We start from the raw sequence: 14488 nt of genomic DNA, 5'->3' as shown, positions 1-14488 counted from the left end.
CTTCCAGCGGGAAGCGCAAGCGCGAATCTGTGCTGAACGACCCGTCGCCAAAACCGGGGACGACCTGTGTAAAACAAGGAACGAGGTTGAGAGTGTCGGACCGGCCACATGCTGCACAGCATGTCACGCGGAAGGAACTCTATGGAACTTCCGAGTCGTCGGTTGATTCAGCACCGGACCCTGAGCTTGCGAGAAGAGAGAAAGACCACAAGGGGGCCAATCTGACGACGGGAATAGGGAGGCGTAATGGTGGCGTCGTCTTTTGGCAGCATGTTCCGAGCCCGCGTCCTCGAGATACCGCATCCCTCTCTCCCTCAACGTCGCCCGCGAGGGGGGAAGAAGACCTCGGTGAAGATGGGGAAGCCGATCCCCACGACAAGGAAATGGACGAGGACTACATCCCAACCGGGCCTGGCCCCATGCCAAAGGTTCCCAAGCTCCTCAAAGGCTCCAAGAAACGGCCCAAAAACCGGCGCCCACCTCCAGTCGCCACAGACAAGGTCCCAGGTTTATTTACGCTCCTCGATCCCGCATTCGCAAATAGCTCTTACCATATCTCTCCAGGTTCGGAACCTGGGCCGGCTCAGCCGCCGCCGCCGCCGCCACCTCCAGCACCCGACCACACTCCCGAAGCCGGCCCCGGAATCTGGGACCTCGGCATCGACCCACCGCCGATATATTACAGCATCCGCAGGGCGCCCGCCCGCCCGGGAAATGTCTATTGCGAGGCGTGCTTCCGCGACGAAGTGGCGCGCTGGGTCCGGGTCCGCGACGGTGTCGTCCGCATCCTGCACCTGCTTGGCGGCGGGGCGGCGCTGCGGGAGTTGCGGAGGCTGTCCGGCGAGGCGGAGCAGGCCGAGCAGCACGCTACGGAGGCATATCTGGAAAAGCGGTCCGCGAGCCGGGCGAGATTGAGGAGCCCACCGCCCGCGGCATCCGGATGTCTACACAGTCACGGGCCGGGGTCCGAAGGCCGGGGAGGCGAGCATGGTGGAGACGGAAACGCCTGTGCGGCTGCCGGGGCCAGTGTGACGAGTGTGACGGCAAAGAAGATGATCATCATGGCACATTCCGGCCGCAGCTGGGAAGCACCGCATTTCAGCGAATATACCTCTGAGGTTGTCGGGATTGTACTCCTACGCATACTTGCTGAGAGGCCCACTGCTGGACTCGCGGAGACGCAGAAGGGTGAAGTGCATAAGCTGCTAGAGGATTTGCGACAGGAAGTCGGCATCGAGCCAAGATTCTTTGACGCTATGACTACGGCATGCAGAGGGATGCTTGTCCGGTGGAGAATGGCGGTAACCGTACCGGCCGACGAGGGTCAGCCGAGTGGTGTAGACGCGGCATCCAGATGGTGGTGGGAGTTCGACAACGCGTTGCAAGACGCCAGTGACAAGGCCCAACCGTCGAGGCATATGCCCTCGCTGTTCGCCAGCACTCTCGCCACAAAAGCTCGCGATGCGGCGATTGCTACGCTCACGGCCCGGGAGGCCGCCACAGCGCAGAACCAGATTATGGCGCTCGAGAACGATCTGCAACCGCCACCAAGCCTCGCTCAGATGGAGAGAATCCTCGGCATGAGCACACCCAGCAGCCTCTTCCTCCGATCGGTCAGCGCCAAGCTCGCCGCGGCTAAACGACGCCTCGAGCAGCAGCGCAGCGCCCCCTCTCAGGGAGCCGCCGCCGCCGCCGCTCCCGAGACAGGGAGCGGCTCAGGACTCCCGAGCGACGACGCTCTCCTCCTTCCCGCCAAGCGTCGCAAGCTCAGCAACGGCCATGCTCCGCCACCGCCGCGCGATCGGGAAGAGGCGGCATCCCTGGCCTGCATCTACTGCTCCGAATCGGACGCCTCGCGCCGCTACGCGGCCCGCCGCGCCTCCTCCTCCTCCTACGACGGCGACGCTGCGGAGCAAACCAGACCGTGGACCAAGTCCCTCCGATGGGCCTTCCCCGGTCTCAGCCCCGGCGCCGCGGCACGCGTGCGGCGGGCCGAGGACTGGTTCCGCCTCGTCGCGTCGTCGCGCCCGGTCGAGGTCGTCGAGATCTTCGGTTGGGGCCACCGCGGTGGTGAGGGTAGCGGCCCACGGCGGGGGGAGCAAGGGTGCTGTCTACAGCACCACGAGGTGGAGGATAAGAAAGGGGAGGAGGATGGGGAGAAGGAGGAAGGGGTGATCAAGTTCATGATGGACGTGAGCGGGGCCAGGACGAGGGTTGTGCTGGTGCGGATGAAGGCGGTTTTTGAGATCCTTCTTGGCGGGCGTGATGGCTCTTCTGGCGGCCTTGCTGGCGGGGGTGGTGGGAGAGGGAGCCGGGTGCGGTTTGCACCACCGCCTGTTCTCGTCTGTGACACCGGGGTGGTGGTAGAGGCTTGCAGGACTGTGGGGAGGTGGGAGAATTGGAGGGCAGGGGAACTGAAGGGATTCAGGCTGATTTAAAGCTCTGGTGTACGGATAGTGTGAGCTGAAAGCTCTAAATAATTACCGGATTTGTAGCGGTCGATCTCCAAGTTGTTATTGGTACACTGGGGGGTGGGCGTCGCTATGGTGAAAGTGCGTCGGTGGCAGGTATGACAGGGCACCCAGAGCTTGCAGATACTTTTGGCGGTTGGTTGTTGGCTGTTTGCCGTTTCAAGTAGAGTGAATGAGAGTGGTTCGAGCGTTCGAAAGCGTTCGATCCCATTGAAGACCGCAGAGGAGATAAGATATGAGTGGAAGTTGGGGCGCAACTTGCCGATTGCAGTGGATGGAACCTGCCGCCTCCACTTTTGACAAGCAGCAGCAGCAGTTGTTTTCTTGTCAGCAACATCCGGATCCGGTCACTGCGGGTATCAGCCCTTGCCTCATAACGTTATCACTCCTCATGATCTGTGTGAAGATCAACTCTCTCCCTAAATTGATCTATGTATAAGCTGTGCGCCCCGCCTCTTGCCTACTTGTACTTCTGCAAAGTACCGAGGCACCGATCGCTCTTTGCTTTGGTCCAACTTCGTTAGTGTACTATGTAATCCGTAGTGTATAGTACCCCTCCTAACGTTAACACTTGGCGAGCGGGAGCTATTCAATCCTTGGCGCTTGGCTTTTGTCTTCTTGGCATTAGTTAGTGGTTTGCTCTAGCACGGCAATCGTTCCCAGTCGATGAGACCGTTGCTACAAGGTCCTCGTATATAGGTACGCGTGCACTACAAGTGTATTAAGCTTCGCACTTTAACACCCCACGGACAGAGCAAGTAGCAATGTAATCCGTACAGAGGTGGAGGCAATCGCGGCAAGACCACCAGAAGTCAATATCGATCGTGGAGTGTGACCGAGCGAGGGATGAGCGGCCTTGAGGAAATTTTCTAATATATTTTTAAAGAACTGATTGGAGGCGGCCAACCCTTTCGCTTGCTATTACCTGCATCGAGGAGGCTGAAAGAAAGCGCACGGCAATATCATCCAAAAACCGTCCTTGCAGATCGCTCCGACCTTTAGTGTAATTAAGAGTAAAAACGCCTTGGAAGATCTGCATTCCTCAGCGGTCCGTGAATTACGCGAAGGCCCACTTTCACAAAGCCACTGGAGCACGGATTACAAGGGACAGCCCCAGTTGATCTGAAACCGGTACCGAAGGTTCGACCGAGCCCCGCCAATGACCTCATCGTCAATCCTCAAGGGTGAAGGGATGGGCTCTGGGCCCTAAATTACGAACCAGAGAGGTGGGTTTGGGCTAGTGTACTGTGGTAAGGATAGCGTACACGGAGCTAACCGGGCCCCATCGAAGAAGCTCGAGTCCGCCATCGCCAGCGATTGGTTTTGCAAAGGGAGATAAAAAAAAGTTACTGCGTACACGACACGAGAGAGGTGGAGGGTGGCTGGGCTTACTGTAGAAGAGTGATTCGTGGCCGTTTACGGGCCAATCCCCAACGACAAACTGGGATAATGTCGAAGATCATGCTAATCTCGGACGTAAGTTGTGGCATGCCTTGCCCCAGGGGGCGGTGCATATCCCGCCATCAGGCAAGAGGCAAGACGGGTGGCCACAGCGAACCGTGCAAACTCCTGTAGATTGTTTGTCTCGGTCGCAGGACCTCCGACGACTTGCCAAACGGAACTACTCGATTGGCACGCTCCTCCGTGATCACCGAGGCGGCTTACAGCATCTCACATCCTCTAGAGATGGGATCCTCAGGCTTCTTTCCCTTTGGTACCGTCGTTTCATATCGCCGTAATGATAACTCGAATTGGCTCGCACCGTATGAACCCACACCGTGGCGGCTCCACATCCATCGTCTCCTGGCGATGCTTCGTAAACATAGAAGGTTTGAGAAGTCGATTTTAGCAGTGGTGACTTCCATCCCCACCGTGTGTGGCCGCGTAATGTTGACCCGCTCGAACAACTGTGGAATCACGGCCCTCGTCGGCCAGCGAACCATGATATGGGCGTTGCAAGTCCCCTGAAGATCGCCGACTACTTGGTGCATCCTTGCTCTCCGGTTCGCCCCTTGCGATTCCTGAATCAGTCCTCAACATTGTAACACCCGCTCCCGTTGTGCCTTTTTGTGTCCCTGCGTCCTTTTACTCCTTGCGCTCGTTTCGTTTCTGTTTCTCTCGCCTCTCCTATCGCTCACTTACCCCGTTCCATCCCATCTTTTCGTTTCTGCGAGGTGGTTCTCTGCTATTTGGCGGTGAAAGAAATCTGACATCCCATTCCCGCCCGAGAACGAGGGAGCCTAATTAATAGAGATCTCTGCTGAGAACCCTTACCCTCTTTACGCCACTTGAGCGCGCTTGCCCTCGGCGGGGGCCGGCAAGCCGCGCCTTCCTGACAGACTGCTGAGCCGCCACGCCGTACTTCCAAAGCCGGAGGCGCGATTGCCAATTCCGCTTCTCTCGGCCGCCCCGCGATTCGAAGATCGCCCCTTTGGGCGATCTGGATTTCGACTCACCAGTAAGATCATCTGGGGCCGTATTAACAATAAGTAAAGCGCCATGATGGGGTTGGGCGTTGCGAAACACCGGAACCGCTGCTTCAGCATGCGGAATACCTTCACAAGAGCCGTCATCCTCACGATCGCCATGCTTGCGGTTGGTGGGGTAGTCCTCCGGTCAGAGGTGGATGTACAGTCAGCCATCGTCAAGACAGCTGCATCAGCCCGGGAGGCCATGTCGCTGCAAAAACCGTTGGGCCATCCCGAGTCCGCGGGCTGGGGTGGCCCCGTGGACCATCCGCCGAAGCAGGAGGAACAAGGCGAGAAGAAGGTTACAGCGGAGGATTCCAAGCCGACGCCGTCGAGCTCGTCGCGCGTCATGACTTGCGACTACGACATGGATCGCCTCCGGAGGTGGCAGCAACAATTTGGGCTCCAGGAGACGTTTGAATACACCAAGCGATACATCCAAGCTAGCCGCCAAGACATTCCGAGAAGGTCCATTACGCGGCTCCAGCAGGACTTCCTAGTCGACGCCGTCAAGGTGGTGGACGTGAACAAGAAGTACGAGGCCGAGACGTGCCCGGAGCCCCTCCTTGCGCCCGTCACCAAGTCTCCGTACCCCGCCACGGCCAACGCTTCCGACTTCATGTTTGGCGTCTCAACCACCTACCAGAGATTCACCGACCCCCGGACCAGCCCGATCAACGAGTGGTCGTACTGGCTTACGGACGGCAAGGGCAACTCCAACGGCGGGAAGCTCGTTCTGCTCCTGGTCGACGCCCAACCGGAGCAGCTTGAAGATGCGTACAACAAGCTCAGCTCCGTCGGCATCGACGTGGACGTGTATCACTCGAGCTCCAGCCTGATCATGGCGGTGCGCTATCTGGCTCTCGCGCCCACCCTCTACAACCACCCCGAACGGCCCCGCAGGAAGTGGTTGGTCATCTGCGACGACGACACCTTCTTCCCGTCGTTCCACGCGCTCGCCGACAGGTTCGCCCAGTACGACCACGAGAGGCCCATGTACATCGGCACTTTCTCCGAAGACGTCAATAACATTGAGCGCCACGGTCCGCAAGCATTTGGCGGCGCCGGTGTGTTCTTGAGCCGGCCCATGGCCAAGATCATCGCCGAGAACTTCGAGAACTGCAGCTCGGAGCAGAAGATCCAGGAGTCCAACACGGGCTGGGGCCCGCAGGGCGACATCATGCTGCGCAATTGCATCTACCAAAACTCCGAGGTCAAGCTCACGCTGCTCAACGACCTCTGGCAGCTCGACATCATGGGCGATCCGTCCGGCTTCTACGAGTCCGGCATTAAGCCCCTCTCGCTGCACCACTACCGCGGCGGCATCTGGCACCTCGCCCGCCCCTTCCAGTACACCAAGGTGGCGCACGCCTGCGGCGAGGACTGCACCTTCCAGCGCTTCCAGACGGCCGACGGCTTCATCATCTCCAACGGCTACAGCGTCGCCTACTACCCGCGCGGCATCGACTTCGACCTCAACCAGTTCGAGCGGACCTTCCGCGCGGCGCCCGAAGACAAGGGCTGGAACCTCGACTTCCGCATGGGGCCCCAGCGCCCGTCGCTGCACAACACGGGCCGCAAGATCGCCTGGGAGCTGCTCGAAGCCACCGTCAACCCGGACGGCAGCGTCAGCCAGGTCTACGTGGGTAAGCACAACGACTCGCGGTGGACGAACCCCGACGGGACACCAATGAACCATCGCGATGGCATCATTGAGATTGTGTGGCTGCCAGAGGCATGAAGCTTGTTTTCTCCCTTTTCCTTTATACTTCATGCTCTTCCATTCTATGTCGGTGGGGTTCACAAAGATGCCCTTCTCTGAGTTATTCTTTACAGTTTTGCTGCCGGTACGCTGGCCGACCCTAGGGAGGTACATACAAGAATATGAGGCGTTATGATGATGTATTTAAGTATGCGGGCGGGTCCAGGTCGGCGTTGCTGCAGGGTGCGGCGAAGAAATCGCTGGGATGTGTGGTTGGGTTTTGGCAAGGCCTTCCTATGTATTCATACCAGTTGGGAACGAACAGATGAAAAGACGTCTTTGATTGCCATGCGACCATGCCGAGGTTCAAGTAATTACCTTGAAGAGGTCTTAATTGCCCAACGTACTTGTAGGGCATAATCATTTCAATCACACCACTAATTAACGGCAATGTTTGTTGCTATAATTAATAAGAGAAATAATTATTGTTTTCTCAATGTCAAAAACAAGGCGGTCCTGTCGAATGGAAATGGAGAAGCATCAAATACGACTACTTAGTCGCTCTGAGTTTCCTAGATACTAATTACGCTGCGCTAGAAAACTTGCTAATCAAGGTTCTCGAAAATCACGTTGAAATAACTGAGCGGAATAGATAAGGAAGACATCTGAGTGGAAAACCAAACGCTCGACGAGGTCAGAGCTGTTGTTCCGCATCACCTCAAATGTGCAATACCTTCTCCTCCCCGTCAATGCAGCCCAGTCTTGCTATCGCTTGCAAAGTGTTTGTACCTCTCGTCCTCCTCGTACGCAGGCGGGAGGTCATCCTCGGCCGGCGGTTCCGAGTACGACGGCGGCGGCGGATAGGCTTCCTCTTCCTGCTGCGCACGCGCCGCCTCGGCAGCGGCTTCGGCAGCCTTTGCTGCCGCCGCGGATGAAGTGCCCACGTCCGGGGGAGGCGCGACGCCCGAGGAAGATCCGATTCCCAAATCCTTCATCCCCGCCGTGACACCGTACACGCCTTGCGCCGCGGTTGAGCCGGAAGCAGCAGCCGGGGGAGGCCCGGGAGGAGGCGGAGGGGGGACCCACGCGCTTGTCGGCGCCCCGCCCGTCCCAGGTGGAGCGCCAAACGCGGGACTGGGCCCGCCGTACCCCGGACTCACAGTTCCACTTTGTGCAGAATATGGTGGCGCCTGTTGGCCAGCTGCCTCTTGTTGTTGTTGTTGTTGACCATGGCCCTTCCACCCTTGCTCGGCACCCCTCAAGACGTCGTAGAGGATCTTCGCGCCGCCAGGCCGGGTCGACTGGGCCCCACCATGCTGCTGGTGGGCGAGATTCGCAAGGCTCCGGGCCGGCACCTCACCGCGCAGGATTCTGCCCACCGAAACGCCCTTGCCGTAAACTTCCGCGTTGGCCCTGTCGCGCGGGGCAATGATGGTACCGTCGATCTGCACGCCGGCGTAAAAGCCGCGGGACTTGATGTAGCTGTAGACGGGCTTCTTGAGCGCGTCGCGGAAGGGGCTAGGCCGGCGAGCCGGGTGCTTGCCTTTGCCGCCGTCGTCGTAGTCATCCTCGTCTAGATCCTCCGTCACCGGAGGGGTTTGGAAGTGCGTGTTATCGGCCGAGAGGGGCGATGGAGCGAGGGTGGCTGCCCCGGACGAGGGGTTGGCGCTGCCTTTGGCTTCTTTTCCTCGTTGTCGGTCGCCGCCAGCGGGTAAACCCCAATCCAAAGCGCCACCAGCGCCGAAGGGCCCGGCAGTAACGGCTAGGTCGGAGCCGAGGCTCACGCGTATCTTGATGAACATGTCGAGGGCCTCGCGCGTGTTGATCACGAGGACGCAGTCGTAAATGTCCACGCCCGCGACGAAACCGGCACCGATAGAGGTGATCTGGATGCCCGAGGGCGGCGACCAGCTGCCGTCGTCGAGACGCGCGATCAGGATGCCGCTGCCGCTGGAGCCGGTTGCTTGGAAGCCTAGGCGGACAGCGGTGAAAATTGCGAGGCCCTGGGCGCGGGCGATTACCTTGGAGGGAATGGTCAGGAGGGCGTGGGACTTCTTTGCTTTGCTCGAGGGTGACGCGGGCGGCTTGCTTGACGTCTGTTGAGGACCGGCTGTCTCGGCAGGAGTTGTCGCTGCCGGAGGGACGGAATCGTCGGTATAGATGCCCTCCTCTGGAAAAACAAAAGGTCAGTCGGCGGGCGGCGATGCATGGGTGGCTTTTCAACAGTGTTGCTTACTGCAAAAGCTCCTGAGAATCCTGGCCGCCTTCTCGCATTCCTTGTCTAGAGACTCTGGCATGAAGCCTTCGGATCCAAATTTGTTCGCAAGGGCGTTGACGGGGCCGGCAACCTTGCTGGTGATAGCATGGCCGAACGCGGAAAGCCTGTTCGACTTCTTCTTTGCTTCTCCCTCGCCTTCCTCAGCATGATGGCCATGGTCGTGACCCCATCTTGTAGGATGCTCGTCAACCGGGGATGCGTTGTAGATGTCTTCCTCTGCAGCTGCCGGTGGGGGGGCGAATTCGGGAACAGGGTAATCGGGAAGGGGAGTCTCGTCGGGGTGCTTCAGAGGGCTCGTTTGCGTGGCCTGTACCGGCGGCGGGCCTGGAGGCGGAGGCGGAAAATACTGCTGCTCGCCCGATTTCTTCTCGTTTGAGCTCATCTCGTCGGTTCAGAAGAGTAGCCGATGATTTGACTGTCGATGGGGTGATGGAGCACGGGAGCTGAGGCGTGGTGCAACACTGCAGCAGGAATGAAGGCGGGGGGGTCTCTGAGTGGTCTCTCTGCTCCTGTTTATACAGAAACCGGGTTTCGAAAGAGAGCGCTTGCGACGGAGAACTGCCTCGGGCAAAATTGATTATGAAAGACTAACCTATACGTATACAGTTTTGGTGATTTTGTCTGTCGAGCTGGTCATCGTCCAGATCTAGGCTCCGTTGTTGCTGAGCTCAGGTACCCGTGGAGTTGAGGAGGGGCGAGCGATGCCAACGTCATAATGTGGCGCGGCTGTGGCACCGCCTACTCACAGCCCACATGCCCCGCGCCAACAAAGAGTTAAATAGGTGGCAGTGCTGGTGGGCACTGTGGGGCTGAAGAAACACGGCATTCCCTGTAATTCCTCGGCTTTCTAATGATGGACAATCATCGGATGAAACACATGCCTAGGGCGTAGAGACTAGACGACTCTGTTGTCGCAAAAAGGAATGCCTACAGTGTCAGAAAGTTGTACAAATATAGCTTTCCGCTCTTTTGAGGCTCGGTTCTTCAGCAGCAACCTCAGGGGTTAATCGCTGAAAACCGTCATGGATGTCAACCAGTCAGTCGATCGCTAGTTGCGAATGGGAAGTTAATTATGCCTTAAAATGGGACGAAAGAGATTCAGCTACCTGAATACCGCAAGTATTAACAGGCAGACTATAACAAGTCCTAACTAAGCAGTTTCAATCACAATGTGTTGGGATAGATGGATGGATCAAATCTTCGTATCTCCGTAATGGTTGATGATGGTAGATTGGTGGTGTTGATGGATGAAGAAGGAAGAGGGCCGACCAGGGCTGCCTTCTAGGAAGTTGTAGGTGGCTGCACCCTGGTGGGTCTGGGAGCTTTTGTAGGCCCGGTCCACCACACAATGAACTTCGTTTTCCTTCGTGCCAAGGCCTCATAATAGGATATTGATTTAGAGCTCGAGGAACCATGTCCTGGAGCCGTGAGGGGAAGTGGACGGGGCCGTCTCCATCTCTTTAAGACATAAGCAGCATATCGACTTCTTGCCTCCTCCATTACGGCGGAAGGTGTGTGTATTTATAATACGTCGGCGGCAATGTAGGAAGCAGGCTTGCCTAGGTAAGGTACCTTGGGTAAGCTGGGCGACCCTGCAGATTCAAGCCTCGTTCCATGTTACCCAACTTATCTGGGCTTCAAGCAGCGGCTCTTCCTTGACGTAGCTCGCAGTGGACTGCATCTGAGGAGCAGTCTGCTGCGGGCCATTATTCAGATATTGCCAACATTTTGAAGTAGAACGTGAGGTAAGAGAGATGATTACTGCTCTTCAGCGCAAACGTTTTGTGCAAGTGGCGCCGTTATCGTTTGAAAATGTCTTCATGTCTTTGGCGACGCCAATTATTCGTATTACGGTCTTCGACTGATTTGCAGTCGGCACTGAGACGTCCACGCTGAGCAAACAAGGCAAACATGAATCATCACCATCCACCTTAGCTTGGCATGGGACTTGTTGTTCGGATGGGGTAGTCCTACCCTCATAGGGGGCAATAGGGGGCAACCATTGAATAGCCTCAGTTGCGGTCAGCAACTGGAACACACATAGTGTAGCCATCACAGAACCGGAAGGTCCAGAATGCTCATTCAACCCCGTGACTGTCCGCCTACACGGAAAACCTCGGCAAGTACAGACCCGAAAAGCGCGGTGCTCGGGCTGTCTGAAGTTGCGAGTCGGCGCTGTGAAGGATGAGATTGATTAGACATGGCTTTGTCAAGAATCAATCGGGTTCAACGCAGTGTGGCATCTCTACACCTCCCTCCTCGAGCTATGTCCCGCAACATAGATGGCCTCTTTTCAGGTCTCGACATGGCGACTATCTGAAACTGAGAGAGAGGCGCGAATCACGCAAGTGCCTCGTCCGGCACTCGGCAAACTCGGCAAAGACGAGGAAAGGATCAGGGGTAATTATCTCTTGTTCTTTCTTGACGGGAACTTTCGTCACACTCTTTCTCCTCGTCGCCCGTACCTCTGCCTCCGTATTATTTTTTCCCCCTTGGCTTAAGGCGGCGGGGGTGGATTGGACGTTGCTGTCCAACGCATACTGCGAGGCCAGCCGGGGTGTAGCGTCGTGTTCCTATTTCTTTGAGACCTTCTGGGTTGGTTTCCCTCGGGACCTAGATTTAGGACGTAATACACCTAAGCCCGAGACGTTCCGACTTGGTTCCATGCTCCTTTCCATGCAAATGTGGCGACACAGATTGTCCGATTTGGGTGTGTATGGGTTTCCCGGCTTCCTCACTAGCGCCTGTCAGCAGATTATTTTTGGGGGCCAGTGGCTGGCCGTTTCCCGCTATTTCCGGGGAGCAGTGAGATGAGATGAGAGGTTGACTGCACGTCAGCAGGAGCTGTCGGGGCGGATTGCGTGAGCGCCACGCGGCGCGCCCGCCCCGGGGGGGGGGGGGGGGGGGGTTGGGGGTTGGGGGGTTGCGATTATCGCGCGGCTTGCTGTCCGGATCGTTGATGCTTTTGGCAATTGCTAGCGGAGTTCCCTCACGTCCGCTGAAGGTTCACTAATTAATCGGGAAATAAAACGCACGTGGTAGAACCTCGCAGCAAGGTACAGTACTGTCCGTGCGGAGGAAGCTGCACATGCAGGTGCCGTGGTATGTATGTACAACTTGAAATATGTAGTGTAATTCGCACACGCACACTGGGTCATCGTGATTTCTATTCGCGGAGGTAACTTGCGAGAGCGATTGCCAAAGGCTCAGGTCTTCTTCGCAGGGGGGGTTTGCCAAAAATAGGTGGGCTTGCCCGCCGCCCGCTCCTGCCGCCCTGCGCTCTCATGACCCCAGCCAGCCGTGACTTCCTGGCCAAGATGTTGACCTCCCGAGTTCTTTTTGCCCACAGCTCGGCTCGTTTTCGCGGAGGCCACCCATTACACCAACTTCAAGAGTATGTCCAACGGACCCAAGAGAAAGTAGAAAACAACCCAATTCTCTGGGAAAAACAATCAGCACCGATGCGCCAAGCCCACATGGCGCACAGTACCGTACAAGTCACCAACTTACACTTTCGCTTCGGGCTTCGGCGGAGAGCTCGACTTCCTAAAGTTCCTCCGGCACATTGTCATACAACTTTGCATGCCGGCATCCTCTTCGGCCCGATCCTCCCGCCCTCGGTGATCGGTCACATCGGAGCTCGGGGGCTCCTTCTAAACGACACCACAGGGCGCAGTCGGCAAACAGACAAGCTCCGCGGGAGTTGTGGAAGCGCGAGGCCTTGAAAAGCCGTACTTCTTTCCGTCATTTTGCTTGTGTTGGTGACGCATATCTTGGGGTAGTGCCAGAGAAGTTGCATGCGTTGCAAGGGTTTGGTGGCAACCCAACCTACGTACCCTACTGCAGCGTCGGGATGGACCAGAACACTACCTTACCGCGCATGGGATTATGTATTATTTACTGTACCCTCGGTAGGTGAGAGGGGTTGGCGTGGGTGTGCGAATGCTGCATCCCACTCTCAGACACTCCTCCGCGACCTGCGCACTCGATACTTGGCGGCAGATACGAAAAAGCCCGTTACATTACGAGCCCACGGGTTTGCGTGACCAACTTCGCTCTTATTAGCCCATCGGGTTGTTGTCGCATCCCCGCGGCGCTACTGACGCGGCAGCGCGGCCTCTAGTACAGTCGGGCACACTAATGTATGTATGTATGTACATACATACACCCCAGACACAGCGGTGCCGGTTGCCGAACGCGGGGGCCATTTCTAGCGTGGCAGTTCCCGCTCTGGACAATTCTTTGATCGAGTATACCGGTGCGGTATCACAGCGGCGAGCTCCAAGCCATCAAAGGCGAGTGCTCGAGCGTCTCGACATGGCGAGGTACGTATTCACGTTGGTTGCCACTATCCCCTCCGACCTCCCTACGCTGAGACCTTTGCCATTCCCGGTTCTCGGATTAGGTACCTAGATTGGATACGAACCGCGGCCCGGGTGTCCCATCTCAGACATGCTTCCCGGGTCACGTAGCCGTGGTATCAACAACGCTCATGCTTCTTCTCCCACGCTCCCACTGGTCCGATTATTCCAAGCCTCGTGGTCTGTACGATCTGGCTCTCGGAGCCCATGGTCCCTCACCCGTCAGAACCGCAAATCCCTCCTTTCTGGTAGAACCGCTCAGCTTGACATATCCGGCTACCCCAGGGGTACGTAACATCGACAGAAGTCGATCAAGGACAAGGCCCAACAGCAGCCGCCCAGGAGTCGTATTTTCCGGAAGCCGGCGCGGAACTCTGCCTGACGCAGGTCAGCCGCGCGGTCAGGGATTACCGTAGGACTCGGCTGAATCCCACGGTAAGCTCGGAGGATGCCTAGCGTTTTCAAAACGGGTCCAGTTTTTTTTTTCTTTTTTTTTTGACAGACACCAGGATGTTTAGACACCGGCTCTCTCGTTCACTTGCTGAGAGTGCTCCATGAACCAACGGTATGACAAGTCCTCACTCAACGGCAGCCATCACGCATGTCATAGCCCAGGGCTACACGACAAAGAAATCCGTACATACTTACGCTACTACTGCTACACTACATTCGAGGGTGTACTATTGTGTGTACCACCATCATAATATGGAAAGGATCATCGCACGGCAATTCCAGTCTCTCGACTAGTCTCATCGCCAAGCCCAACCTATGGCCAATGAGTACACGTTCCAGAGCAAAGGAGACGAGCGGCGGCTAATCTAAATGCCATACCGGTAGGGCAGAGCACGACAGAAAAGATGCCATTGTCGGAGAGAATGATACCTTACCGTGACATCTTCCCAGGGAAGCAATAACATGGTAACGCCCCCACACTCTCATGGTGTCTTCCCGAATCAGTAGGTAAGTACGCGGCAGGACGCGTTTCCCTCCAGCGCCAAGATGTTGTTTGTAACAAAGGAGCCCGAGGATTCTGGCAATCGAAATTCCACGCCTCACCTGGCCTTTTCTCTTTCGTACACTATCGTCATGTCTTCATGTTTGCTCTGTGCATTCCGGGCACACATCCTTCTCCCTCCCCCCCCTCCCCCCCAAAAAAAAATTCCCCACTCCTCCCGTCCTCTCCTCAATCTCGTCCTCTTCCACAGAAG

General features: G+C 57.0%; 3 protein-coding genes across 3 annotated transcripts; 2 read left to right on the top strand and 1 right to left on the bottom strand.

The window, feature by feature from the left end:
* Positions 1-383: 383 nt before the first annotated feature.
* On the top strand, positions 384-2438 carry P884DRAFT_200646 (uncharacterized protein; the record flags this gene model as incomplete). The annotated part of the gene is made up of 1 exon (XM_069438310.1): positions 384-2438. The coding sequence occupies one exon, from the start codon at positions 384-386 to the stop codon at positions 2436-2438; it is 2055 nt and encodes a 684-aa protein (XP_069297540.1).
* A 2532-nt stretch (positions 2439-4970) lies between these two features.
* On the top strand, positions 4971-6680 carry P884DRAFT_200776 (glycosyltransferase family 31 protein; the record flags this gene model as incomplete). The annotated part of the gene is made up of 1 exon (XM_069438318.1): positions 4971-6680. One exon carries the CDS (start codon positions 4971-4973, stop codon positions 6678-6680), a length of 1710 nt encoding a protein of 569 aa, XP_069297539.1.
* A 220-nt stretch (positions 6681-6900) lies between these two features.
* On the bottom strand, positions 6901-9673 carry P884DRAFT_259584 (uncharacterized protein). Its single transcript, XM_069441362.1, has 2 exons — positions 8878-9673; positions 6901-8811 (listed from the first exon to the last, which is right to left on the bottom strand). The coding sequence occupies exons 1-2, from the start codon at positions 9299-9301 to the stop codon at positions 7388-7390; spliced, it is 1848 nt and encodes a 615-aa protein (XP_069297538.1). The 5' UTR covers positions 9302-9673; the 3' UTR covers positions 6901-7387.
* Positions 9674-14488: the final 4815 nt, after the last annotated feature.

This window comes from Thermothelomyces heterothallicus (genome assembly GCF_042370625.1).
Source record: "Thermothelomyces heterothallicus CBS 202.75 unplaced genomic scaffold P884_scaffold_11, whole genome shotgun sequence".
Classification (NCBI taxonomy): Eukaryota; Fungi; Ascomycota; class Sordariomycetes; order Sordariales; family Chaetomiaceae; genus Thermothelomyces; species Thermothelomyces heterothallicus.
Note: the sequence above shows the minus strand (reverse complement) of the source record. Positions and strands in the feature narration are given on the sequence as shown.